This window comes from Bubalus bubalis, chromosome 8 (genome assembly GCF_019923935.1).
Source record: "Bubalus bubalis isolate 160015118507 breed Murrah chromosome 8, NDDB_SH_1, whole genome shotgun sequence".
Taxonomy (NCBI): Eukaryota; Metazoa; Chordata; class Mammalia; order Artiodactyla; family Bovidae; genus Bubalus; species Bubalus bubalis.
In genome coordinates this window covers 4,582,626-4,609,576 of record NC_059164.1, presented here as the reverse complement: position 1 = coordinate 4,609,576, position 26,951 = coordinate 4,582,626, and the positions used below count along the sequence as shown (strand labels likewise).

Below are 26,951 nucleotides of genomic sequence, written 5' to 3'. Positions count from 1 at the left end.
TGTTGGAGAAGACTCTTGAGAGTCCCTTGGACAGCAACAAGATCCAACTAGTCCATTCTAAAGGAAATCAGTCCAGAATATTCATTGGAAGGATTGATGCTGAAACGCCAATACTGTGGAAACCTGATGCAAAGAGCTGACTCATTTTAAAAGACCCTGATGCTAGGAAAGACTGAAGGTGGGAGGAGAAGGGGACGACAGAGGATGAGATGGCTGGATGGCATCCCTGACTCACTGGACATGAGGTTGAGTAAGCTCCGGGAGTTGGTGATGGACAGGGAGGCCTGGCGAGCTGCAGTCCCTGGTGTCGCAAAGAGTCAGACATCATTGAGCGACTGAACTGAACTGAAGACACAAACACACTAAACACGATTACATTGTGACACAAGGAAACTCTTGAGGGGGTGGTATATTTTTACTATCTTGGTGCAGTGATGGGTGTGTGTATCAACACTTATCAAAGGACATACTTTCTTTACACATAGGTAGGAGCTCTGTGTTCCAGTTATACATCACTGTGCGCTGTGTGCTCAGTCGCTCAGTCATGTCCAACTCTTTGCGACCCCCTGGACTGTAGCCCGGCAGGCTCCTCTGTCCATGGGATTCTCCAGGCAAGAACACTGGAGTGGGTTGCTGTGCCCTCCTCCAGGGGATATTCCCAATTCAGGGATTGAACCCAGGTCTCCCACATTGCAGGCGGATTCTTCACCATCTGAGCCACCAGGGAAGCCCTATACATCGCTGCTGCTGCTGCTAAATCACTTCAGTCGTGTCCGACTCTGTGTGACCCCATAGACGGCAGCCCACCAGGCTCCCCTGTCCCTGGGATTCTCCAGGCTAGAACACTGGAGTGGGTTGCCATTTCCTTCTCCAATCTATACATCACTAATGCTCTTAAAAGAAAAAACCAAAATAAAAACTGCTAATTCCCATCCATTTGATTCCTATACTTCAACTTGCAACAGTAAAAAGAAGCTTTCAACCTACTACTAAAGAGGGGAAAAAAATCTCAATTTAAAACCACTCACTATTATTTAATGTTCATGGAACTTAATGAACTTAGTCTTCACATATTTCTGTCCTGGAACCCCAGGGGCTCTAATGCAGGGCATTTGTCCAGGGAGTGGACATTCAGGCTTGGCACCCGCTGCCCTCAGCAGGGTCTCAGCCTGGTCTTACCTGTATGGCAGCTGTGATGGGGTGGGGTGGAGAGGGACACGCACAAGGCAGACACCCCCACTCCTGCCCCCGAGGCACCCTCTTCCTGGCTCTGTGGGTGCAGATTTGAGGCTAGCCTAAGAGAGGACTGGGGCTTCCCTGGTAGCTCAGTTGGTAAAAAATCTGCCTGCAATGCAAAAGACCCCAGTTCAATTCCTGGGTGAGGAAGATTGGCTGGAGAAGGGATAGGCTACCCACTCCAGTGTTCTTGGGCTTCCCTGGTGGCTCAGTTGGTAAAGAACCCACTTGCAATGCAGGATCCCTGGGTTGGGAAGATCCCCTGGAGAAGAGAAAGGCTACCCCCTCCAGTATTCTGGCCTGGAGAATTCTATGGACTGTATAATCCACGGGGTCAGTGTCCACGGGGTTGGCGACTTTCACACTTTAAGAGAGGACTGAGGGAAGGGGTGGGAAGAAAAGACTGAGATAGAAGTCATACATCAAATGCTCCAGGGATTACAGAGAACCTTCCACAAGAGGAACCAGCCAGAAATGTGAATACTCCTTACTTTCAGCCAGAATTGGGCTTTGTCTCTTTTCCTTTGAAACTGCAGCCCTAGAGACTTATGCTCCATTTCCCTACTTTCGTCCACTTATTATCAGGAGCCTGAAGGTAAGACTTCATCATTTTTCCCTTCATTCTCCTGCTGGAAAAACCATAGCCCAAGAATAGCCATAGCAATGTGATTCCTAGGTGCTGGGCCTTGGGGGGTAGGGGGTGGGGCCCAGTGCTGGTAAGCTTTGGGCCCTAAGGGCATGAGCATTCTTACTCATTGCAGAGGAGATGGAAGTTTGAGGCCCATCTGACTTAATACTGGCAAGGAGGACACATCTGTGGGCCAGACATGGCCATGTGCCATGTGGTTTAGGATTTGAGCTATTAGTAAGGCTTTATATTCCTCATTATCAGTCCAGAATATTCATTGGAAGGACTGATGCTGAAGCTGAAACTCTAATACTTTGGCCACCTGATGTGAAGAACTGACTCCTTGGAAAAGATCTTGATGCTGGGAAAGATTGAAGGCAGGAGGAGAATGGGACGACAGAGGATGAAGTGGTTGGATGGCATCACCAACTCGATGGACATGAGTTTGAACAAGCTCCAGGAGTTGGTGATGGTCAGGGAAGCCTGGTGTGCTGCAGTCCATGGGGTCGCAAAGAGTCGGACACGACTGAGCGACTGAACTGAGCTAATTCATATGAAACATATAAGGATCTATTTTCTCCTCAATCCCAGTTCCTCTAATGCCAAAGAAAGAAGTATGATTTGCTCTGGCTATTGCATTCTGACTTAGGTTACAGTTGGGTTACTTTCCTCCCTCAAAAGTGGAGTGCAGATTTAACACCCTGTAATCAATGCAGCCAGCCTAAATAATCTCAATTGTTCTCATCTCTCTGTTGCTGTTTTTTAAAATTTTTTTCTGAAGGGCATTTTTTTTTTGTTTTTCCTGGTGGCAGATACAACTTTCTGACTTCTACACAGCTTCTTCATAGTAATAAAAAGTTTATTATTTTCTTAAGAAGAAGGCAAAAGAAGGATTATATAAAGCATTTAAGGGTGGAATAAACATAGAAAGTGAGTATAAATTTAATCTCACAATTTTCTGGGCAGAATTTTTGATAGAAGGGTCACCAGTTCTGTGTTGCTATTGATGACAAGGAAAGCCCAGGGATTCAGCCTGTAGAGAACTCCAAGTCTCATTTCATCTCAGATTTGGACCTTCGTTTTTGCCCAATTATTTGAAGTTTGCTTGTTGTTGCTTTACCATGGCAATGAATAAGGAGCAAAGCTACTTTGAGTTTTTCTCCTGCTCTACATTTCTTGGGTGTGAATTATGAAGTAGTTAAAGCTCACGCATATGCCTGCACGCATGCACACATGTACACACATAATTCAGGGGGGAACTAAGTGAGTACTCTGTGAGTGGATTAATTTCTAGACAATTGGTTGTGCTGGTTGAAGGTGCCTTCAATACTTGTGCAGAGGTGCTCTCAACCCCGCTCATAATATTTGGAAGAAGCAATCCTACCCTATCACAGAAAAGTTTTGTTTTGCCATGAAAAATGTCAGTCTGCATATGGACATATTTTGGATCAGACAACATGAGTTATGAAAGTTGTGAACAAACAGTATCATATGATGGATCCAAATTAACATGAAAACTGTGAAAATTAGCAGTTGATAAGCCTTGGAAACACAGATGTAATGTGTAATTGATTAAAATGGGTGAGAAAATAAAATACCAATGAGGAAACAGTAGTAAGATTCTCCAAATTGCTTCATCTATAGTATTAGGAGCAATTTATTTACCAGAAAATAGTCTCTGAACTTTCATAGGAGAAGGTCACAAGTACCAATGAAGTAAGATGGAAAACATTTCATCTAAACTGTGCAGCAGTTTAGAAGTCATGGCTGTTCCACTGCACACAGCTGACACTGTCTCTGCACTGAAAATGGAAGCCTTTAAGCCCACTGCAATTGAAAAATAGCATAAAGTTAATGTTTGTTCGCTGTGGCACTTGCTATAGGGCTGATGTGCCTCAGGGCATCCCTGGGCACAGCTAATCAAGTCTTGTCAGTAGGGCTGCTTGATTTATGTGTCTCCTGTTAGACACATAATCTGTTTTTCTGTGAGTTCAACTCTTGATAGTATGTGTAACAGCATGGAGAAAAGAAATAGACAAATCTGTTGGCTTGTAAGGAGAGGAGATGACCCACAAAGAGGGATGACTTTTGGGTTGAGTCAGAAATGAAAGCCTCTCTGAAACGTGACTGCCCTGAGAAAAAATTGAACCAAATGAATTTGTCTGGTTCCTAGAAGTTTCTGACACTCGGTAAACACAGAGTCGTGACACACATGGATCTCTAAAGTTGTCCATTGGATTGCCCTAAATTTTACCCAGCTGTGTGAGAGACACTTTGGCAAGAGAGATCCCCGAGGTATTGTCAGTCATCCATGTCTTTGTCCAACTTCGTAATCCAGGACATCTGCGGTGCTTTGGTCGAATTTGACTTGTCATATAATTTGGTCTTTTTCATTCTGTTTGTTCCTCCCCACCCCCAACATCTGTGTCCTCTGTTTTTCATAGACTTTGATACATTTTCGTATATACTTTCTGTCCTCCCAACCAGGAATTCTGTGAACAATATCATTAATGTAATTTTACCCTGCTCTTCTCCTAACTTTTGGCCTTAAGATTTCCTAGGCTATCTTTCTTCAGCAATAATAGCTACTCCTTACACAAATGCTTATGGCTGTAATTGCATCCAGTCTTCTACAATATTCAATGTCTGGGTCATAGACCTTCTCTTGTTTCAGTTCAGTTCAGTTCAGTCGCTCAGTCGTGTCTGACGCTTTGCGACCCCATGAAACATGAATCACAGCACGCCAGGCCTCCTGTCCATCACCAACTCCCGGAGTTCACTCAGACTCACGTCCATCGAGTCAGTGATGCCATCCAGCCATCTCATCCTCTGTCGTTCCCTTCTCCTGCTCCCAATCCCTCCCAGCATCAGAGTCTTTTCCAATGAGTCAACTCTTCGCATGAGGTGGCCAAAGTACTGAAGTTTCAGCTTTAGCATCATGCCTTCCTTTTCTTGTTTAGACGTTTCCAATTAATGATTTGAGGTCAAATGACTGCTGCTTATCAGACAAAAGTTCTTTATTTCAATGCAAATAAAAGCATTTCTAACTTGTTCTGTTTCCTTGTGAGTAACATCTGTAACTTTGTGTTTTTCCCACCACGTGGCACTGGATTGGTTATACATAGCCCTAGCTATATATTTCTAGAAGCTCTAGCTTATATTTCTTTATTGGTTCTATCAATATCAGCTGCAATAATTCTTACATTATCGCCACCATTCTCATCATGATCAAGCAGACAACAGTCATTTAAGTAAAAAACACTTTCTGATTTTTTTTCTTGAGAATAATGTTTAAAAAATCTTTTGGAGGGAAATGTGACAAGCCTCTCCAATTCAAATGAATCTTTGCACAATAGTAAAAATTTACCACAGCAAGCCTTTTTTCCTAAATCCTAAGTCTTCACATGAGTATTTTCACCTGCTCTGTCTTAGGACTGCTAAGGTGACTCCTGGATTTTCTCAAGATGGGAGAAGGACCTCAGTCTCTAGGAAGAGCAGTCAACACTCCTACACAGACATGGCAGCTACACCTCCGGGCCTGATTCCCACTTGCGCAAACCTCCAGACCAGCATTTATCAAGTGGCACCATTGCTACCTCTTTTCCCATGGGGAGCCATAGTAAGAAATGGCCATGGGTGGAGGTCATTTGCTACTCAGTCTAACAGCCCCCAAAGCCTCCTGGCATCAAGCAAGTACCCATGTTCAATGAATCAATGGTTGAATGACTGCATGCCTCATGAACAGATGAAGTAAGACACAAGATCTTCTTCCTGTTTTCTTTTCATAAACTCTCTAAATGGCAGGGGACACAGTAATAAGAAAATCTAAAAAAAATCTAGAAAAAAGTTGGGTCCTACATATCCCAGAAGGATAACCATAGGTCATGAGTTGTGAATCCCTACAGGTTATATTACAGTTCATGAGCTTAGGCACTTATTTTTACCAGGAAGACAGACTATTGCAGTTCTATCCACATTGCCCTCACTGGTCGATTTATGGACACCATCTTGCTGAAAGGAAAGTGGAGAAGAAATTTTGCATCCAAATATCAAACAAGAAAAGTAGGAATTAATAATGAATTCAAATAAATCAAGGTTCTTAATAAAAACATATCCACGTATCAGTGAAAGAGGAATTTCAGACAGAAAATTATCAACCTAGAATTTACATATAAAACTCTTTACTCCTACAAGGAAATATAAACCCCAGTCAAACAAATCTCTGTTGTTTCTGCACTTATATGTCAATTCTAAGGAAAGTGAGTTGCAGGTGTACAAATGAGCCCTTTATGCTGACAGATGGAAGATCGACAGGAGAATCAGAGTCAGGACAGCAGATGCACAGGGAAAAGTCAGAGGCACGGAGCTCCAGGGAGGGGCCGTCCATCAGAAGTGCTTGGCATGGGTGGGGAATGATGCACAGCAATAAACTGTGGGGGAAAATAAAGGGTGAAACATGAACACACACTGCCAAAAAAATGTCGCCCTTCTCAGCATCACCAAGGCCCTGGGGATTGAGCACTGCATAGAGAGTGAGGTGTCCGCCAAACCACGTTACTACTGTTTCCTCCACTTTCTTTCTTGCTTTCAAAATGTACTGTCTTTATTGAAGTACAGTTGATTTACAATATTGAATTAGTTTCAGGTGTACAACATAGTGGTTCAGTTATACATGCTGTTTGTTTTGTGCTAATTGCTACATTGTGTCTGACTCTTTGTGACCCCATGGGCTGTAGCCTGGCAGGCTCCTCTGTCCATGGGATTCTCTAGGCAAGAACACTGGAGTGGGTAGCCATTCCCTTCTCCAGCGGATCCTTCCAACCCAGGGATGGAACCTGGGTCTCCTGTATTGCATGCAGATTCTTCACCATCTGAGCCACAGGGAAGCCCTCAGTTATAACATATATGTATCTATTTTTCAGATTCTTTTCCCTTATAGGTTATTACAAAATACTGAGTATAGTTAGCTCCCCATGCTATGTAGGAGGTCCCTGTTGGTTATGTATTTTATTTATAGTGCTGTGCACATGTTAATGTTAAACTCCTAATTTATACCTCCCCCCTTCCCCTTTGGGAACCCCAAATTTGTTTTCTATGTCTGTGGGTCTATTTCTGTTTTGTATGTAAGTTCATGAGTATCATCCACTTCCTTCCAGTCTCTCTCTGTGTCAGTTGTTTAAAGGACCTATTGATCTAACACAGCCGATTCTGTCCCCTGGAAGAGCTACATCAGCAGCCCCACATTCACTGCTGTCTTTGAGGTTGTCTAATAAAATGATTTGGATTTGATCAGAAACCTGAAAGTCCTTGCAGGCAGAGACAGTGACCAGCTGGTGGGCAAAACCCAATTTTTACCTCCTGGAAAGAAGTCTCAGTTGCTTTCAGAACTCCAGGGTTAAAATAGATAACATTGCAAAGCAATGCCCTCAACTGCAGATCAATCAATCAAACCTTGATAATGCTGATGCTAAGCAGGGCTCAAGCATGAATTCAGAAAATACTGATTGATTTACTGGGCTGGAGAAAGGCCATCAATGGCATGTGCCTGCTGACCACTGTTTTCAAGGATGAAGCTTCTGGGTCTTGCTATTTTCCCCAATGAGAGACTGACCGTCTGATGAAGGGCCATTGCATGGAGAAACTTAAAGGCCCTGAAGGCCTCAAGGCTTAGGGATTAAAACAGAATGGCTGTGCCTAAACTCACAGCATATCACAAAAAATTTGTAAGACAACATTTCAGAAGACCACTGTCAGTAAGAAAATGGTGAGCTTATAATTCCTACTCACTTTTTAACTAATCAAATACAATAATGGTATTAAATAAGAATGTTGAACCATTCTTAAAAAATCAAGCTGTCTCTTACTTCCAGGAAGAACTTAAATTTATGTGAACCCAGTAAGAAGTTCTCATAACTCTTGGCACTGAAAAGTTGTTTTTTACACCCAACCTGAACTTGCTGCTGCTGCTGCTAAGTCGCTTCAGTTGTGTCCGACTCTGTGCAACCCCATAGACGGCAGCCCACCAGGCTCCCCCGTCCCTGGGATTCTCCAGGCAAGAACACTGGAGTGGGTTGCCATTTCCTTCTCAAATGCATGAAAGTGAAAAGTGAAAGGGAAGTCGCTCAGTCATGTCTGACTCTTAGCGACCCCATGGACTGCAGCCCACCAGGCTCCTCTGCCCATGGGAGTTTCCAGGCAAGGGTACTGGAGTGGGGTGCCATTGCCTTCTCCGAACCTAAACTTAGGCGGCAAATTAAACTTCTGAGAGACACAGAAACCTGTTTGATTGTTTGTATCAACTCACAGCTTGAGCAGTGACTTAGACAATCAAAGATAATGTTGCCATCCATTTTCTTAGCTAAATTATTTTACTTCTTTTCAGCATTCCTATTTATATTTGTTGTTGCTTTGTGGTGGGAGGCTGATAAATGGTTAGTCACCAGCTCTCTTCTGGAAAAAGGAAAAGGGACAGACAGAACAATGAGGTTTCACTGCTATAAAGAATTTATAAGTGATAAAAACTACAACAGTCTTTGTTGTAAATTTTATATGACCAATTGATACACACAGTACTCTTTTATTATTTTGCCAAATTATTTTACCTATGGCCAGCTTATTATTACCTTTGACAAACACATGTACTTTTGACACCAGTGTGGATTAATCATTTTACGTTAAGGAGTAAGATGAACATGAAACCATGAAGAACTTGGCTTCTTCGTCCATCACGTGAATGACTTTGCTGAGTTGAATAATGGTTTTTGAAAAATGGAAGAATCATTCTTCAGTTTTTTTTTGGGGGGGGCTACTTTTCACAATGCATTGGCTTGATATGCTTTTATAATTAATCTGCACTATTAACCTTACCCAGGGTTACACTGTATGCCTGGACAATTAACAGACAATAAATCCAGTCCTGACATAGAACCTCTGCCAATGTCCGTGGTGTAAATGCTCCTTCCTTGGCTGATTTCCAGGTCTTATCAGTCACTGAATGTGGTGTTGGGAAGATGTGTGCTGTCATATAGCATTTTCACTATTATCATATTATTAAATCATATTGATTCAACATACATAACCTCAAGAACACAGAAATAGTAGAACATTAGTAAAATAATTAGAAAGTGCTGAGTTTTTAATATGTACCTTTGTTTTTAATAGTATTTATTTGCAAGCTTACATATTTTACCCTTTTAATAATTGCTTTATTTAACAACAGGCTTCCCTAGTAGCTCAGCTGGTAAAAAATCTGCTTGCAGTACAGGAGACACTGGTTCAACCCCTGGGTTGGGAAGATCCCCTGGAGAAGGGAAAGGCTACCCACTCTAGTATGCTGGCCTGGAGAATTCCATGCACTGTATAGTCCATGGGGTCACAAAGAGTCGGACACAACTGAGCGACTTTCACTTTCACTTATTTAACACCTGGCTTGCAAAACTTTTAAAATTTCAACAATCTGCTCTCACCAGCTAGATGGCATGAGCTAGGTTGAGTGCACACCTGGGCTTCCCTGAGTTGTCACTAAGTTCTTCAATTGTTTAAGCCAGCGACACAGCTTGGAAATAAAGTGCCCAAAGACAATTAGCCAAAGGAAATAATTTCACAGGGTTTTCTTTTTTTTAAACACTGCATAACTCTATCATGATTCTTATTGCTTTGCTTCTAAGCAGCACTCAGTCTAGTTCATATTGGATAGATGTAATGCTTTTCAAGGTTCCATAATAACAGGTTACAATTTCCACCCATTTTTAAAATATATTGTGAGCAGGGACAGACTCTGCTCCCACAGTCACGGACTTCCTTCCTTTGATGAGAAGGTCACTTGCTCACCACCCAGTTCCTGTCTCGCTGGATGCTGTGCCCTTTCCCATGGCAGCAGGAGCAGTGGTGTGACGAGTCCTCTTGCCACAGGAAGGAAGCAGCCAGTACACACAAGAAGGGCGAGAGTGCTCTCCTGGGCTTGCTCTGAATCCCACCTCCCACCCCCCAACCCCGTAGGGTTTCAAGGGTGCTTCCATGACAAACAAGATTCCCAGAATTGTATTTGTGTCAGCTGTGTGTGTGTGTGTGTGTGTGCTGAGTCGCTCAGCTGTGTCTGACTCTTTGCGACCATTGTGGATGGTAGCCCACCAGGCTTCTCTGTTCATGGGATTTTCCTGGTGAGAATACTGGAGTGGGTTTGCCGTTACCTCCTCTAGGGGATCTTCCTGACCCAGGGACTGAACCTGCATCTCCTTTGTCTCTGTATCGCAGGCAAATTCTTTACTGCTGAGTACCTGGGAAGCCCACTGTGTCATGAGCTGTGGAATTAACTGCTTTGTCTAGAAACAGGCTGAGTGTTTAATGTTGTTTCCAATTGTAGAGCAAGACGCTAGGTGACTTTGAAGATGACTGGCCCCCACATAGGGAGACCATCAGTGAAGCTCCTGCCCTGTCCTGTGTACTCTGAGCTCAGGCCAGCTCTTCTCTGAGCTAGAGAAGCTCTCATCTGGAAGCACAGGGATCTGCTGACAGCTATTCTGCCAGGAAACCACACAGCCGGACCCAGAACACTTCTAGATTTTCAGAGCTGCTGAATCACACAGCCAACAATGCAAGTTCTTGTTATTATTATTAATTTTACATTGAGCAAACTCAAATCTTCTATTGAAAATAGATACTTTATTTCTCTCATTTTATTCCCTTAATCAAATCTTCTATTGAAAATAGATACTTTATTTCTCTCATTTTATTCCCTTAATTCAGAATTTCGCAAAGTTCTTTAAAATGGAATACTTGTTCACAAATTGAAAAATGATTAGCTTGAAACATCACAATGGTTGTCATGGTGGTGCTTTAACCTATAAATCATTTAGAACAGGAGACAATGGCTCCCTTTTCCCTCTATGTCTTTAAAATCCTTTGCCAATTGTCTTAGAAATGGATACCAAGGAAAGGCTGATTTCCTCCAACCTGGTGTAGGAAAATGTATAAGAATAATCATTGGACAGTAAAATTTAAAAAATATAAAACAAACTGAGGATCTGTTAATCAAATGTAAAACAAATTGAGCTCTCTATGCATTGATTTCTAAAATCCCCAGGGTCTTGTCATTGAAACAAGTGGCTACTAATTTGTTAATAACTTAATCATAACAAATACTGCAGATTTCTTAAATAAAGAATTCAGTGCAGCTAGTGGATAAACTCCACCAGCATGATCCACAATGAAGGTTCAACTAAAACTGAAGTCAGAGAGTGAGCTGGTTAGTGATGGGCAGAAATCCATGTGCACAGCTATACTGGTTTAGACATGCATATGAAGCACCAATGCACATGATTAGATATCCAAAGGTTAATATGAAAGCTTATTAATAAGAAAAAGATTAAAGTGTACAGGCCAAGGAACTACTATTTCCTGTTGCTACATTTCTGCAAGGGAAGTTCAAACGCATCACCAAAACCCTACTTGCAGTGACCTTTGTGCCACGAGGCTGAGATCATTCTCCTCCACGTATGCCCCAGCATTCAACCCCTCAGACCCCACAGGCTGGCCTGACCAGGGTGCCGGGGAGAGGGTGACAGCTTGGACCAGGCCAGGGGACCCGCAATCCGGCACCAAGTGATGCAGAGGCCAAGTCCACGCAGCTTCACATTTGCTCTGACCTACTTTGAAGAGGCTGCATTTTGTTTACCCTAAGTTCAATTCACCATGGAAGAGTTACTGATGCTTCTTGCAGAAGAAAGTGACTTTAAATGACATATAGGATTCCAAAGATTGACGGGTTGAACACACAACTCCACTCACCCTGTTCTATTCTCCTCTTACCTTCTAAGACTATCAGGAACCTGAGTCCTTTCGTCTCTGGGCTCTAGGAACGCACATGCTAACTCCAGGAGCATTTCTCATCATCCGTTTGGTTTGTAAAAGCAGGAATGAGAAATGGAGCCGGGTGTCAGCCCTGAACTGGCCAGTCCTGCACTGAGCCTGTCCCTGGAGGGGACAGTGCCCTGGTGACTTCTGCCTTTCAGGTGTGTGGCCACACTGCTTGGACTCATGTACGTGTCTTCATCCCTGGCACCTGGTCTTCCCTCTGCACCTGCTGCTCTCCAGATGCAAGAAGGAAATCACAGGCTGAATCCCACATGTGGTGAACACTTTGTTGTGGAAGCAGTATGCATTCTCCACACTTCCCAATGAGCAGAATGCCTGTGCTGACCAGCAGCTCCACACGCCCAGGGAAAGCTGATTCCCATCCCAGCAATCAGGATGTATCTGACTCCTCTTCTGAGATTCCATTCTCACCAGGGACTAGGTCAGCCCTGGACCCAACCTTGGTCTACCAGACACGAGAGAAACTCTGCAGCTGGCCATTTCTGGAAAGGCTTCCTTTTCCTATGAAACTACTAGGAAAATGGTCTCTTCCCCTCTTCTGAGAATTCTGGCATCTGGATGGGATGCAGGGAATGGCCATGGCGCCCTGGCCAGCCTGAGGAGGAAGCCCACCTCAGAGATGACTAGGGAGGTCCTTGATGGAAACTCTGGGCCTCAGGTTCAGCCCTGAAGTGTGCCCTCCTGGGACTCCTGTTCCACTAGGTGAGAGATTTTTACCTGAGCAGGCTTAAGACAGGAGTTTTGCAACCTGTATTAGTTATCTACTGCCATGGATCAAATGACCTCAAAATGTAGAGGCTTCAAAGCATAAGAATCTATCCCGTAGTCTGTGTGGGTATGGAATCTGGGCATGGCTCTGCCATGTGCCTCTGACTCTGGGTCTCACAGGCTGTAATCAAGGTGTGGACCAGGGCTGCGGTCTCACCTGCAGGCTCGACTGGGGAGCCTGTGTGAACTTCTAGGGTTGCTCAGTGGCTGTGGGCAGGACTTAGCTCTCAGGTCAGTGGACGAAGGGCCTCAGTTCTCCACTGGGTGTTAACAGAAGGCTCCCTCTGCCCTTGCCATGGGGTCGCCCTGTAGAGCAGATACCAATGTGCCAGCTGGCTTCCCTTGGGGTGAGCACTCAAGAGGCTCCAGATGGAAGCCAGAGACTGTCTGCACCCAATCTCAGAGGTGACAGGTGACTCCACTGCGGCCATATTCTACTCGTTAGACGGGAGTCCATGTTCAAGAGGAGGGGCTACACAGGGGGTGAACACATGAGGTGGGGGGCATCGAGGGCTTCCTGACAGCTGGGCCAGACCAGGAGACCGCTGAGGAACGGGGGTCCAGCTGGGATGCTGACGGCTGCTACAAGCTCCACGTCTCCATACCGTGCCTGCATGGGAGGCCCTGCTGACACTGTGGAGAGCATTCACACACAGACCTCAGGGCTGGGGCTGGATGCCCTTTAAGACCACGACAGCCTCCAAGCAGCTCCAGCTAGTGGAGCAGCACACACTGACCTCGGTAGCAAGCATGGTGAGGAAAGGACGAGCAGCTGGAGGATGACGGGGAGGGGCAGCCACGCTAAAGACAGGCTCCCAGGATGGGGCAGGGCCAGCAGAGGCCCACCCTGCTGGCAAGGGCCTGAGTGCAGGGAGCACTCCGATCAATCTGCATCCAGGGGGGTCCCCAGCAGTTGAAGGGCCAGTCACTTACAGGAGGCCTCTTAGAACCAGACACACACACTAGGGTACAGTGACTTTCTGACTACAAACCAATTTCGATTCCAAAAGAGCCCAAAGAAAGAAAGTGAGGTCGCCCAGCTCTTTGCAACCCCATGACCTATAGCCTACCAACTTTCTCCGTCCATGAGATTTTTCAGGCAAGAGTACCAGACTGGGTTGCCATTTCCTTCCCCAGGGGGTCTTCCCAACCCAGGGATCGAACCTGGGTCTCCCACATTGCAGGCAGACGCTTTACCCTCTGAGCCACCAGGGAAGTTTCAAAGAAAAGCCCAGGAGCCCCAGGTAAGCGTGGCACTGGGCTAGCACACAGCTCCTTTAGTGCGCCTTTGTTCTGGGTCAGCATGATCTTAATAGCCACGAGCCAAGTGCTGCTAAGAGTTTAAGCATAACAATGGGAAGGAAGGCCTGTCCCGGCTCAGGGCCTGGGGCCCAGCTGTTGCTCACGTCAGCTGGCAGAAGGCCAGGGATGGACGGGAGGCTTGGGAGCAGTGACAGGAACACCAGTAAAGGCGTGAGGACAGCAACCAAGACCAGGGACAGGGAGATGGCTTGAACAGAAGGCTCTGGAGCAGGCAAGATCACCAGAAATCGAGGGTGTGGTGCAGAGGACCTATTTCGTACCTTCTCACTTGCCAGGTGGTGCTGGTGCTGAGGGATCTGCCTGCCAGTACAGGAGGCACAAGAGCCTGGGGTTTGATCCCTGGGTCCGTAAGCTGCCCTGGAGAAGAGAATGGCAACCCACTCCAGTATTCTTGCCTAGAGGATCCCATGGAGAGAAGAGCCTGGCAGGCTACAGCACATGGGGTCTCAAAGAGTCGGGCATGACTAAGCGCACACGCATGCACACTCTCTACCACCTTCACACATCTGCCTGAAAATCCATTGTTACTGATTCACTGCTACTTAACTCTCTCCATCCTATCTTTGGTTGTGCTGACTGGTTTTCAGGAAAACATACTTCACCTCCTTGTAACAACCTAGGTGGAGACACCACCAGGGTACAGATCACAAAGAAGGTGCACAGCGGAAGGGGTCTGGAGGGAGCTTCCGGCACAGCAGGAGGAAAGTGCGGGGAGTGGCCAGCAGAGACTGAAGGTCAAAGACACCTAATGTCGGCTGCTGGACCTGGGAGACTGGGGCCAGAGGTGAAGCTGCTTCAGGCTCAGCTTCCTCCTCACTGGCTTTCCCCAGACAGCATAGAGCGAGATCTCACCTGGCCTCCAGGTGGTCAGGTTTTGTTTGCACCACAGACACATTGTTTCTCAGAGAGAACACAGGTCTAACATTGAACTCAGGAGCAAACACACCAGCGTGTGTGGTTGGCATCCGAACGTCCCTACTGAGCTCCCACGGCTATAAATAAGTGGACGTCTGATGAGAACGCAGGTGAGGTGTGTGTGCCGACAGGGGGTAAAATCACACCCAGTACGTTACGTGCCAACAACCCATGGTGCCCTGGAGATAGGCTAAGAGCAGTACCCAGATTTCAGCATGATGTAAGAAAATCAAACAAATGATAACAAAGGATTCTTTTTCTTTCACTTATTAAAAGACCTGAATCAAAGCTGGCGAATTGCCTTCTCCCTGGCTGAGTGGTCTATTCCAGTTTTTCACACTGTAAACAATGCTCAGCAGAGTCCTGCTAATTAGGTAAGTAAATGCTTCAAAATGGATGCCTTAACTCTCGGGGCACCCACGGCTGGTGGTGGTGGGGGAGGAGGCAGGGCGGGGGCAGAAGGCGCAGGGCTCTGGGTGGTCCTAGCATGAATGGGCCCTTCTCTCTGCACCCCCTGTGGCTCTATGCTCTCTTCCTGGCATCTCTGTGAGTGTGTTTGAGAGGACGAGCAAGAGGGAGGGCAGGGGAAGTCCCCTGGACACGCACGTGGGGAGACTAAGGTGTGCAACTGACCCAGGACTGAGAAGGGGATGGGGCCTCCACACGGGAACACAAGGGACCTTCCCTTCTGTCTGGTGCGGGTCCAACCTCTGCACAGACCTTTGTCTCAAAGGCTCCCAAGGGTGGGTGGGGTGTGGCTCCTCAGCCCTGGAGGGACGCAGGAACAAACTCTTCTCCAGGATGACGCAGCTTTTAACAAGCCGGACACTTGGTCATCCAGTGGTTAGAACTCCGCCCTGGAAATGCCCAGGCACAGGTTCAACCCTGGGCGGAGAACTACCATCTCACCTGCCACGTGGCATGGCCAAAACAAAAGAAAAGCAGCTGCTAAATTTTGTCCTTAGTCTGCCTGGCAGATGCCACACATGCCAACACCACCCTCAAACCCAGGCAGGCTGGGGGAGACTGAGGTCTGAAGGCTGACAGAAGTCACATGTACGCCTGGCTCTCCCACCCACTGTGGGCCCCTGGGCGGTGGCCCCTCCTCGCTGCCAGGGGCCCCGCTCTCCACCCAGTCCTTCCTCCCACTGGTTCCCCAGGGAGGACGATCCATGGAGGTAAGGATGGCAGCCACAAGAGCAGCCACTGAAAGCTTGGGCCCTGGCATGAGGAGCTTCAAACCCACCCTCTTCAGGGATGAAACAGCCCAGGAGCTGTCCAAGCCTCGGTTGTCATCTTTCTGACTCATCTGTCTAATCCTCCATTTTTGAATCCCCTACAAACTTCATTTGCATTTGGAAGTAGGTCCAATGTCAAGATGATCAAACGTATTTTGAGGATGAAAAAGAAATCTTTTGTGAAAAGAGATAAAATGAATCAGGATTATTTTGCCTAGAGAAAGTTGGTAAGTAATTCAACAATTATCTTCTCTACCCAGAAGCTGGCAGGGAGCTAGCTGTCATTTCCAAGGAAGATTGAAAAAGATCAAGTGGTCGGATGGTGGACAAGGATGAACTTCCTAACCAGAGGGCTGCAGAGCTCATGTGGGACATAGGCATCAGCTGCTCCCCAGGTGGAATGCACAGAGACATTATGCTGTTGGGAAAATGCAACCCTGGAGGGTACCTGGTTTATAAATACGCATCCTGCATAGCTCAGGAGTCCTGAAGTAGGGACACACACAGGCTCAGTATATGGACGATGCCCTCTGTGTGTGTGTGTGTTACTGATGTTTAGTCACTAAGTCACATCTGACTCTTTGCAACCCCATGGACTGTAGCCCACCAGGCTCCTCTGTCCATGGGATTTCCCAGGCAAGAATACTGGAGTGGGTTGCCATCTCCTTTTCCAGGGGATCTTACTGACCCAGGGATCAAACCTGCGTCTTCTGCATTGGCAGGTGGATTCTTTACCACTGAGCCACCAGGAAATCCTGTACGTATGTGTGCTGCTGCTACTGCTAAGTCGCTTCAGTCGTGTCCGACTCTGTGCAACCCCATGGACCACAGCGTACCAGGCTTCTCCATCCATGGGATTCTTCAGGCAAGAACACTGGAGTGGGTTGCCATTTCCTTCTCCAATGCATGAAAGTGGAAAGTGGAAAGTGAAAGTGAAGTCGCTCAGTCGTGTCCGACTCTTAGCGACCCCATGGACTGCAGCCTACCAGGATCCTCTGTCCATGGGATTTTCCAGGCAAGAGTACTGGAGTGGGGTGCCATTGCCTTCTCCCATACATATGTGTAGGTATATATAAAGAACTTAGGCCCGTCTGGAAGCAGGGATGCTCTACATGGTGTTTGTTAAAGTTCAAAAGAAATCCCAGGAAACAAGAAAGGATGATCTCAGACAGGATGTGACAGGAAGCAGAAACAAAACCAGCCTTCGATTCTGGCTGTTGCTAGACTCAAATCAAGCTGGTCCCCTCCTGGGGCCTCAGCCTCCCCTTCTTCAGGACTAATGTTTGGCCACTGGGTTCAGATAATGGGTAAGTCCATCTCTGGAGCACAGCCCCCTGCCCACCGGCATTCACAGCCGGCCGCAGCGGGCTCACCACCACGAACTGTATGACCACATCATCGCTGTGCTGAGCTGACCTGGCCACTGGCGAGCATTCTGAAGCCGGTTCTAACTCAGGAACATTTCTCTGCCCCCGGGTGGCGGCCTCGGCCCACAGGATACAGTTTTGGCTGAACTCTAACCGCGCTCTGAATGATTAATGGGTTAAATAATGTTACACGGGTGCCTGCCTGGCATCCAAGGTGCGTTCACTGTTAACCAGACACACTGCGTCGAGCGTTTAGCGAAGAAAGCCGGAGGGGAGAGGCACACACATCCCCAGGCAAGAACGGAAAGTCTGGAAACCTAGCCCCGACACCAGAGACGGCAGAGACGAGGCGTCGACACGGAGGGAAGCAAGAGGCACGTACGTGCGGGGGCTGGCCTTGGGCTGGAGGCCTCGGGAGCAGCGCCTTCCCCGGGAGCGCCAAGCTGGGGCTCGGCCGCGTCCGCGGCAGGAGGCGGGTAGGGTGGGGGCGGGGGCAGCACTAGCTGGGGAGGGGCCCGAGCGGCGCCTCGGGGGGGCTTCTGTGGCACCTGCCGTCCGACACCTACATGGAATCAACAGGAGTCACTTCAGAAGGTGAAGCCACGGCTCTCCGCCTCCCACAGAAGGTACGTCACCAGCACTTACCCACACCAAGGACAAACTCACAGCCCCAGACGCACACACAGCCGCACCGGACCCAGCCACACCCACACAGGACACAGCCACGCCCCGCACCGGACGCAGCCACACCCACACAGGACACAGCCACGCCCCGCACCGGACCCAGCCACACCCACACCGGACCCAGTCACACCCAGCACCGGATCCAGCCGTTCTTGGCACCAAATGGAGCCACACCCCACACCAAATCCAACCTCTCACATGATTCAATTATTTTATATACGTGTTCTATCCTTGGGTCTCTTTGAAAATACCTGCCCAGTTACCATTTGTTTTTGGAAGGCACAGTATTTTCAAATTCTGGATGTGTAACTATTATTAAAACTCCCTAAATAGTTCTGTCAAGTTAAAAGGAACTCCTTTTCTTCACGATAGTCTTTTTCAGGTTCACAGGTTTGTTTTGTTTTGTTTTTTTGGCTTATTCTTGTTGCTTATATTTATCATCTATTATACATTCAATAATCCCCTAATTTTGTTTCCCTCTTTAAGCTCATTTACACTATCAATCTCTTTGTTTGTGGTAATAGCTTTCAAACGTTGTCTTAAAAAGGGTCCTTGGCTGGAGAAAGGGAGAGAAGTGGGGTCCCTCACTCCTGTCTATCTCTCAGACCATCAGAGCAACCCTCTTTCATCTATTCACATTGGGGATTTATTTACAGTTTGCTATGAAAATGATCTGCTAATAAAATTTTTGAAAGTCAATGACTTGACACATGATATGAGTTACTAGTGTCGTAAGTTGTGCTCATTATACTCATCTTATATGAGTTTATAAGGGTTTCTTATAAGAGTTTCTTCATCTTATAAGAGTTTCTTCAAGCTCTAATGTTTAGACTCTTCTAGTAACTAATAGAGTCTATACTTCATGCTCTTTATCAGACTATGAATAAAAATATTAAGAGACTTCATTTCTTCATCAAGGGATATATCCATTTGTTCCTTCTCTTGGTTATAGTTCTTTAGACACAGAAAAATATTAATTTTCCTATATCTACATATCATTTCCTCTCTCAAAGTGCAAATGAGCTAAGGCAGTCTGCATGGGTGTGGTTCGCCTGGCCCACAGGTAAGGACCTGGCACGACAAAACAGCACCAACCCCAAGGCAGGTAGACGAAGAGGCTCTCCACTAGAAGGCTTGGTCTTGTTTACCAAGAAATTTGGGTCAAGACCCAAATCCAGCCAGCTGCAATACTCCTTTAGCACAAGTACCAAACATTTAAAACATTTTGATCTCTAGGGATCTGATACAAAAAGCTCAGCATATTCTGTTGTGGTTTGGACTACTTTTAAAGCATTATCTTTTAACCTAAAGCCAAGATTTTGGCTAAAAGTTCTGCTTGTGATGCCAATATTGTACTTTTAATTCATGGGGATTTCTGATGGTGATGGAAATCTGCCTTGAAGTGGCCAAGACCCCTGACCTCAAAAATTATTCAAAGTTATTGTCTGGAGGAAAGGAACTTCTGGCCTCCTCCTCAATCCTCACAAACAAGTCTGTGAACCAGAGAGAGACTCATGCTGAGTTACTACCATCCACACCTCTTTGTAGAGGGAACTACCACCCTAGTTTTCACTTTAAAATCCCATCTCCCTTCTCCTGTGATCCCCTTGGGTACCAGCAGCCCAACCCATGCCAGAATCTCTAAGCTCATCAGAGATGGGCCTCAGTCTTTCAGGGTTCCAACAGGAGGCCCTTCCTGGGGCTGAAATGGGCTGGTCTGGCCAGGAGGTTTGCAGGACTCAACACATCCACACTACCCTTAGCATGGATGCCTCTAAGAATTTCAACAGGGAACTCTCAATCTGAGTTCATCATCCATTTATGAAAAGAGTGAGGAGGCGGCTTGGAAGGCAGAATAGGGGTCTCATTGTTAAGAGAAAAAGAAAACAGGATTAGCTGAAGGAGCTATTGATCCTTTAAATTGGATAGCTTTTCCTTTGGGAAAGAGGATGCACTGACGTGAAATACAGGCTGCGGCTCCTTAGAAAAGCCGATTCCCACGCTGTGAAATGCGAAGACGTTAAAAGCGAGGTACTAACCAGGGGAAAATGCTGACGAGCAGCCAAGTAAGCTCTCATAGAAGTTTTAGGGACCAACAGTGAGACACTGCATCCTTGGGCATCTTTTCCCTTTGGGGGCTGCAGCCATGAGGTCAAAGGCAGACCACGAGGGTGCCCAGGAGACTGAACAGCACCCCTGAAACGGGGCTGAGGCACTTGTGTCAGAGGCTTATCTTGGTCCCTCCATAAATGAAATAACAAACAGTAATTTTAGAATAAAACTGGCTAGCCCTGGCTCATGGACCTAGGGATGGGAGTAGGATATTATGATCTAATAGGTCTTTCTGCTCACACATATTATAATTGCACTCTTTTAAACTATATTATGATTGCACCCTCTTTAACTTGGGTTCCCTTTTTCTCTAAGAATATCATACATGAAAGCTATAGAACTGGTGTGCTCAAAAAATAACTGAACTATTGTCACCTGATCTATAAATCCCCTGGGTTGAAAGTCTTTCACACCATCATCCGTGGGCTCCATCCTTGGACTCATTGCCTTCTACAAGCAGACATCGACTCCCAGCCACACACACAGGCTCCCCATCATGTGCCCCCTCCGGAGCCTCCTCAATCACCCTCACCTTTCCCCACTGGCCCACCTTCTAAATGCCTGCACCACCCCCAGAAAACGCCTGCAGGGTATTACATGACTCACGACTGTTTATTTCCAGACTTTCTTTCTTTACCTTAAATATTCTTCGGGTTAATGCCATCCCAGAGGAGGCCACTGCAGGGGTGAGGAGCAGTGCTAAGATGCAGGCCAAGCACCCAGAGGCGTGCAGACATGGTCACTCACCCGTCCTGCCCTTCCTTCCCTCCTCCCTGTCCTCCGTGCGGGGGGGCACCAGCGGGCTGGGTGGTGGGGGCTGTGGTGGAGGGGGAGCCGGCGCCCGCCTCTTCTTCTTCTGTAAGTCAATCTGCGACCCCAGAGACATCTGCAAAGCACAAAGAAGGACAAAGGGTCAGTGTGAGGGTGGCCGTGTACGTGGAGGAGCTGGCCAGGGTGATGGGCACCCCGAGGAGGGCTGGCAGGTTGCCAGTCCCCTCACTGGATTTCCTGTGTGGGCAATGGAGGCAGGGGTGTGAGGACTGGCTGTGTTGCCCAGGAGTGGCCCTGTGGTGGTCCAGGGATGTTCAGAGATGCCCCTAAAACCGCTAGGTGGCAGAGGGCAGAAGCTCTGCCCTATATTTCCCAGGGCCTGCAGGCAAATCGGAAGACTTGGAAATCTCCCCTCAGTGTCAGTATGAAAAAGGGGATCCTCAGCTCTCGTATGTGTGTGCTCCGTCGCTCAGTCGTGTCTGACTCTTTGTGACCCCATGGGCTGAAGTCCACCAGGCTTCTCGGTCCATGGGATTCTCCATGCTTTTGTATAGCCACTGTCACTGCTGAATGTGTGCATAAAGAACACTTCATCACACGTGAGGATGTGCACAGAGTTCCTGCACTGGGGGGTGGACAGAAGCCTCGGGCTCCAAATCCAGGGACACCCAGTCCTTCGAGGGCTCATCCTGGGAGGGGTGCAGCCGACACCACCCGCTGGGTCTCCCGTCCTGCTCTTGGAGCTGGGTGTTTTAACCTAAGCAGGCTCCCAGAGGACAGGGCACGTGGCTCCACTTCCCAGGGAAGGCAACCTCCTCTTCTGGGCCAGACCTGGTGCTTCAAGTATGCGAGTAGAATGTGTGTGTGTGTGTGTGTGTGTGTGTGTGTGCTCCCCAGGTGGCTCAGTGGTAGAAAATCCGCCTGCAGTGTAGGAGTTCCCTGGGTCGGGAAGATCCCCTGGAATAGGAAATGGCAACCCACTCTAATACTCTTGCCTGGAGAATTCCATGGACAGAAGCGCCTGGTGGGCCACAGTCCATGGGGCTGCGGAAGGGTCGGACATGAGTGAGTAACTAAACAAGTGTGTGCATGTGTGTAGTGTGTGTATGTGTGTGTAGCATGAGTGTGTATGTGTGTGTGAAGTACGTGTGTGTAGTATGTCTGTCTGTAAAAATCTACAACTTCATCAGTAATACATATCTCAATTTTTTTTTAATTGTAAAAGGAGGGAAGAAAAATCCTTTAATTGACACTCAGATTAACTGCTAACAGTTGGCAAACATTTTTCTGGGCTTTCTGCTTTCTTTTAAAAGTCATATTTTTTCTATTATTCTATCACAATATATTATAACCACCTCCTATAACTTTCAAATTCTTTATGAAAAACATGGCCATAAAAAGGCAAACAGTTCCACAAAGCTTAGTCAAACCTGCCCACTCTAGTAGCAGCCACTTCAAACTCTCTTTCACTTAGCATTTACCCTGTTTTTTTAAATAATAAGCTTATTCTGCTATTTCTGGATTTTCCTCATGTTAGATTTTGGCTTCCTACCCCAGAAGTTCTCAGACACAGGCACATGCAGACCCATAATACCCGTCTCACCCCCTGCCCTGTGCGTGCGTGCGTGCACACACACACACACACACACACACACATACTTTTCCTCCCAAATCTTTAAAAAAATTTAGAGCACAAGGATTAAATTAACATTCACCATTTAGTTAACCATATAGAGTTATAGTAGATATAATTATGAAAACAGATGTTTTCTTCAAGAGCAAGTTTCTTTAACCAAGACATATAAGGTGTATATTGACTATACTTTCTTTCTAGGTGAACTTTTGTTTTCTCTAAACTTGATAACTGATTTGTTTTGTAACTTTTTTCTTTTTGCTGAGTCTCCTGGTTATCTGTTTATCCAGATATTTTATCCTTTGTACCCTGGATCCCATGCCTTTTAAAATTTCACTTCATTTTAGCAGGGCAAGGTGACTATCAGCTGAGACAAGAAGGATGTGGTGTGAATTTTTGAGATCCTGAAAATCTGAGAATGTCTGAGTTCTGCTACACTGAGCCATCCGCATGGTGCCTGTGGGGTCTCTGATGGTAAGAAATCTCTCAGGATGCTCAGCGCTCACCCCATCCCCTCCTGGCCTGCAACCCTGCGGTGAGGACACCCCACCCAGGCTAGTTGTCCGTCTTCTTCCTGCCGCAGGCTTGGGTGTTCCCTCACTCCTTAGGTCATCCTAAGGCATGCCTGGGGTGAAACTGCTCTTTACGCTCTGCTGGGGCATCCACGGACTCTAGAGGTCTGTACATCCTGTGATTCTATAGAATGTTCTTGTGCCATTTCTCAGAGATTTTTTCTTTTCTCTGTTTTCTCTTTTCTTTAAGGATTCCAATTACTTGAACACTGTGATTTCTAAATCAATTTCCTAATTTTTTTGAGTATTCTTCCTTTTTAATTGAAACAAAGCTGACTTACAATGTGCTAATTTCTGCTGTACAGCTAACTGAGTCTGTTTCTGTTCGTAAATAGGCTCATTTGTGTTGTATTTGAATATTCTTGACTAATTAAAAAAACATTTTTACTCCCTCTGTTAGAAATCTCCTTTATTTCATTATCCAACTCTTTTGGCTTTTAAGTTTTCGGTTACTATATTTTTAACCTCCAAGCACTCTTTTTTGTTGTATTTTTTTGAAATACGTTCATGTCTTGTTTCCTGGATACACTCTCTTTTCTCTCTGAGGCTGTTAATTTGTATCTTTAAAAACACGTCTTTCTACTCAGCTATGTAATAGAATGAAATGTCGCCATTTGCATCAACATGGATGGACTTAGAGATTATCATATTAAGTGAAGTAAGACAGACAAAGACAGATACCATGTAATATCACTTATATGTGGAATCTAAAATGTGATCCAGATGAATTTATTTACAAAATAGAAACAGATTCTCAGATAAAGAAAACAAACTTATGGTTACCAAAGGGGACACCAGCGGTGGGAAGAGATAAATTAGGAGGTTGGGATTGACATATACACACTACTATGCATAAACTAGATAATCAACAAGGACCTGCTGTTTAGCACAGGGAACTCAATATCTTGTAACAATCTATAATAGAAGAGAATCTGAAAGAGAATAGATAGATGTATAACTGAATCACTTTCCTGTATAAGTGAAACTGACATAGCATTGTTAATCAACTATACTTCAATAAAAACTCTTTATTTTCATTTTCTTCTGTTTTGTGTGTGTGTGTGTGTGTGTGTGCGTGTGTGCGCGCGCGCGCGCACGCACGCTAGGGAAGCCCTTAGCCAACTGCTCCTAAATAAGTGTGTTTTTGTGGATAGGGTCTGTGAACATTCACGAGCTTTCCTGGAGTTTTCTGGTCAGAAACCCACTTGGCTCACTGGGGTAATCCCCAGCTATGCATATCTTTAGGACACTCTCTGAAGCTTCCCTGCTGGTGCTAGTGGTAAAGAACCTGCCTGCCAATGCAGGAAATCTAAGAGACGCAAGTGTGGATTCCATCAGCCACAGTCCATTCAGTTCACCCCCTCTGTCTTTGGTAGAATATGAAGACTGTGATTTCAGTGATGACAAATTAAACTTCCTAGAAGTCCTTTATCTTCCCCACGTGCCCTTTTCTTCTCCTTTTACTGAGTTTCGGATACATTCCTTGACTATAATCTCTGAGGTAAGGAACACATAAGACTGGAGGAAAGGCAGATTCAAAAACTGATTCCTCAAATTTAAGAAATTTCATCACGTGGTTACCTCCCAAACTCAGGATAAATTCACCAAGACTCTTTCAAATAAACGGCTGTCAAAGTTTTCCACTGTTCTATCAGTGTCTATTGGAGAAGGCAATGGCACCCCACTCCAGTACTCTTGCCTGGAAAATCCCATGGATGGAGGAGCCTGGTGGGCTGCAGTCCATGGGGTCGCTAGGAGTCGGACATGACTGAGCGACTTCACTTTCACTTTTCACTTTCATGCATTGGAGAAGGAAATGGCAACCCACTCTAGTGTTCTTGCCTGGAGAATCTCAGGGACTGGGGAGCCTGGTGGGCTGCTGTCTCTGGGGTCACACAGAGTCGGACACGACTGAAGTGACTTAGCAGCAGCAGCAGCATCAGTGTCTATACATTGTTAATGTCCCTAGTTTTCCTGGGGTCTGGTTGCCTATGGGGTGTGTGAACTAGAACCTCAGGAGACCCTGAGCAGGGGAGGCCCTGGTCCGAGGCGGTCACCTTCTCTCACCACCAGCACCATCATAATCCTGCCTCCATCTTCATCGAGCTGCGGGTGATGATGGTGCTGAAAGGCAGAGAGCCTTGGCTCTGGTTCCTGGATTTCTTCCTTCGGGACTGACAGTCATCCATTCATTAATCAGGATTGCTCAAACACTATGGATGTGCCTGCCTGTATGATTTTCTAGTCCACATTCCTCCATCTCTTCTTAAAAGATGACGAGAGATTTTGTTTAATGTCACTTGTTCACTTGTTCTTTCCATTAATTCACCAGCTATTGCTAGTTCCTTGTTCTGTGACTGCAAGACAGTGACTTCAAACGATTCATGGGAATGACAGAGTTCCTGACCTCCTACTGATGCCCACCATCGAGTGAAGGAGAGAGAATTCTGTAACATGACATGATCTTCTGGCTGGAAATGCTGCCGAGAGCTGCAATTTGGGGCTGACTTGGGACACAGTCTCCTCTGTGAGTTCACGCTGGTTGATCAGTGCCTGCTAAGCTCCCACTGACGTCTGTATAATGACGATGTGTTCCAGATTCTGCTGAGCGCCGGCATCAAGTGGGAGATAATTAGGAAAACGAATCAGGAAAGCGATTCTGGCTCAGCAGCTTGGAAAAGCAATTTTTCCCCGTTGAAAGAAAGTTCTGGCTCACTCCTCGTTACAAGATTTGGAGAAGCATCAAACTCCTGGAGCCTTTGCCAAGATGGCCCAGCTTTGCTCCCGGTTGCCCTTCTCCTGGATAGAAGCACAGCCCCTCAACAATGGTTGAAGAGCATGCGTTTTCCGGGCACACGGCTACTTCTGATCAATTAAGGTAATGCTTTTGCAAAGTGTCTGGCAAGGTCTGAGACTCCAACCAAGACAAGATCTAATGGGCAAACTTCTCTCTCTCTCTCTTTTTTTTTTTTCTGGAGCTTTTGTTAGTTCAAGGTGTTTAAACAAAAGTACTAGATTGGCCAAAAAGTTTGTTTAGGTGTTTAAAACCCAATATATACAGCCTCATAGAAAACACTATTAACACTGGCAGCAATGAGAATTTATTAACATTTACTAAGGGTGCCAATGCATATCATAAAACTGCCTCAGAGGCCCCCAGGGGCAGGTAATTTCACTATCTCTGTTTTATAAAGGAAGAAACTAAAGCTTGTAAAAGATTGCTTGCCCAAGGTCAGACAGCTCACAAGTGGGCAGAGTTGAGATTTGACCTTGGTTTAAACCATTTTCCTCAGGTCTGGAAGATAGGACTCTGAGAGTTTTGAGTGGAAATATCTATTCCTGTTACCTCATCCATCCATCATCCCAAGCATGTGTGCTTGGAACCAGTAAGCTCCACGCTGGGCACCGGGCACACACAAATGAAAGAAGGAATCCAGGAGCATCTTTTTCCTGTTGAATCGACAGATCCAGGGGGCTTGGCTGTGCCCAGCTGGGTCCTTGCTTCCTTGCCTTTTCTCAAGCTGTTCTTTCTGCTTAGAACGTCCTTCCTTTCCCAGCACTTATATCTGCCCCTGCTGAAATCTTCCTCACTCCTTAAGGCCACTTCTCAGGAAGACCCCTGACGTCCTCGGGGGACAGTTAGTCAGCCCCTCTTCCTGCCCAGATGCAGGAGCAGAGCATCACTCAGAGGTCAGCCCTTAGCTGCCCTCCCTGGGTTCTAGCCATCTGCTGCCATGCTTGCTCCCTTGAGACCTGTTTGCCTTTGAGTTCTCTATAGTAAAGGGTGTGATTTATCAGTCTCTGAATTGCCACAATTTCTCGCTTCTTGCC

The 26,951-nt window shown here is 46.3% G+C and overlaps 1 protein-coding gene across 4 annotated transcripts in view; it reads right to left on the bottom strand.

Annotated features, from left to right (window-relative positions):
• The window catches only part of COBL (cordon-bleu WH2 repeat protein), a 294,854-nt gene that overhangs the window by 58,053 nt on the left and 209,850 nt on the right, over positions 1-26,951 (bottom strand). For all 4 annotated transcript variants that reach the window (XM_044946393.2, XM_044946394.2, XM_044946395.2 and 1 more), the window contains exons 8-9: positions 20,892-21,030; positions 17,731-17,910 (exon numbers count right to left, since the gene is read on the bottom strand). In XM_044946393.2, the coding sequence (XP_044802328.2) occupies positions 17,731-17,910; positions 20,892-21,030 (319 nt within the window). The remainder of the gene's footprint in view (positions 1-17,730; positions 17,911-20,891; positions 21,031-26,951) is intronic.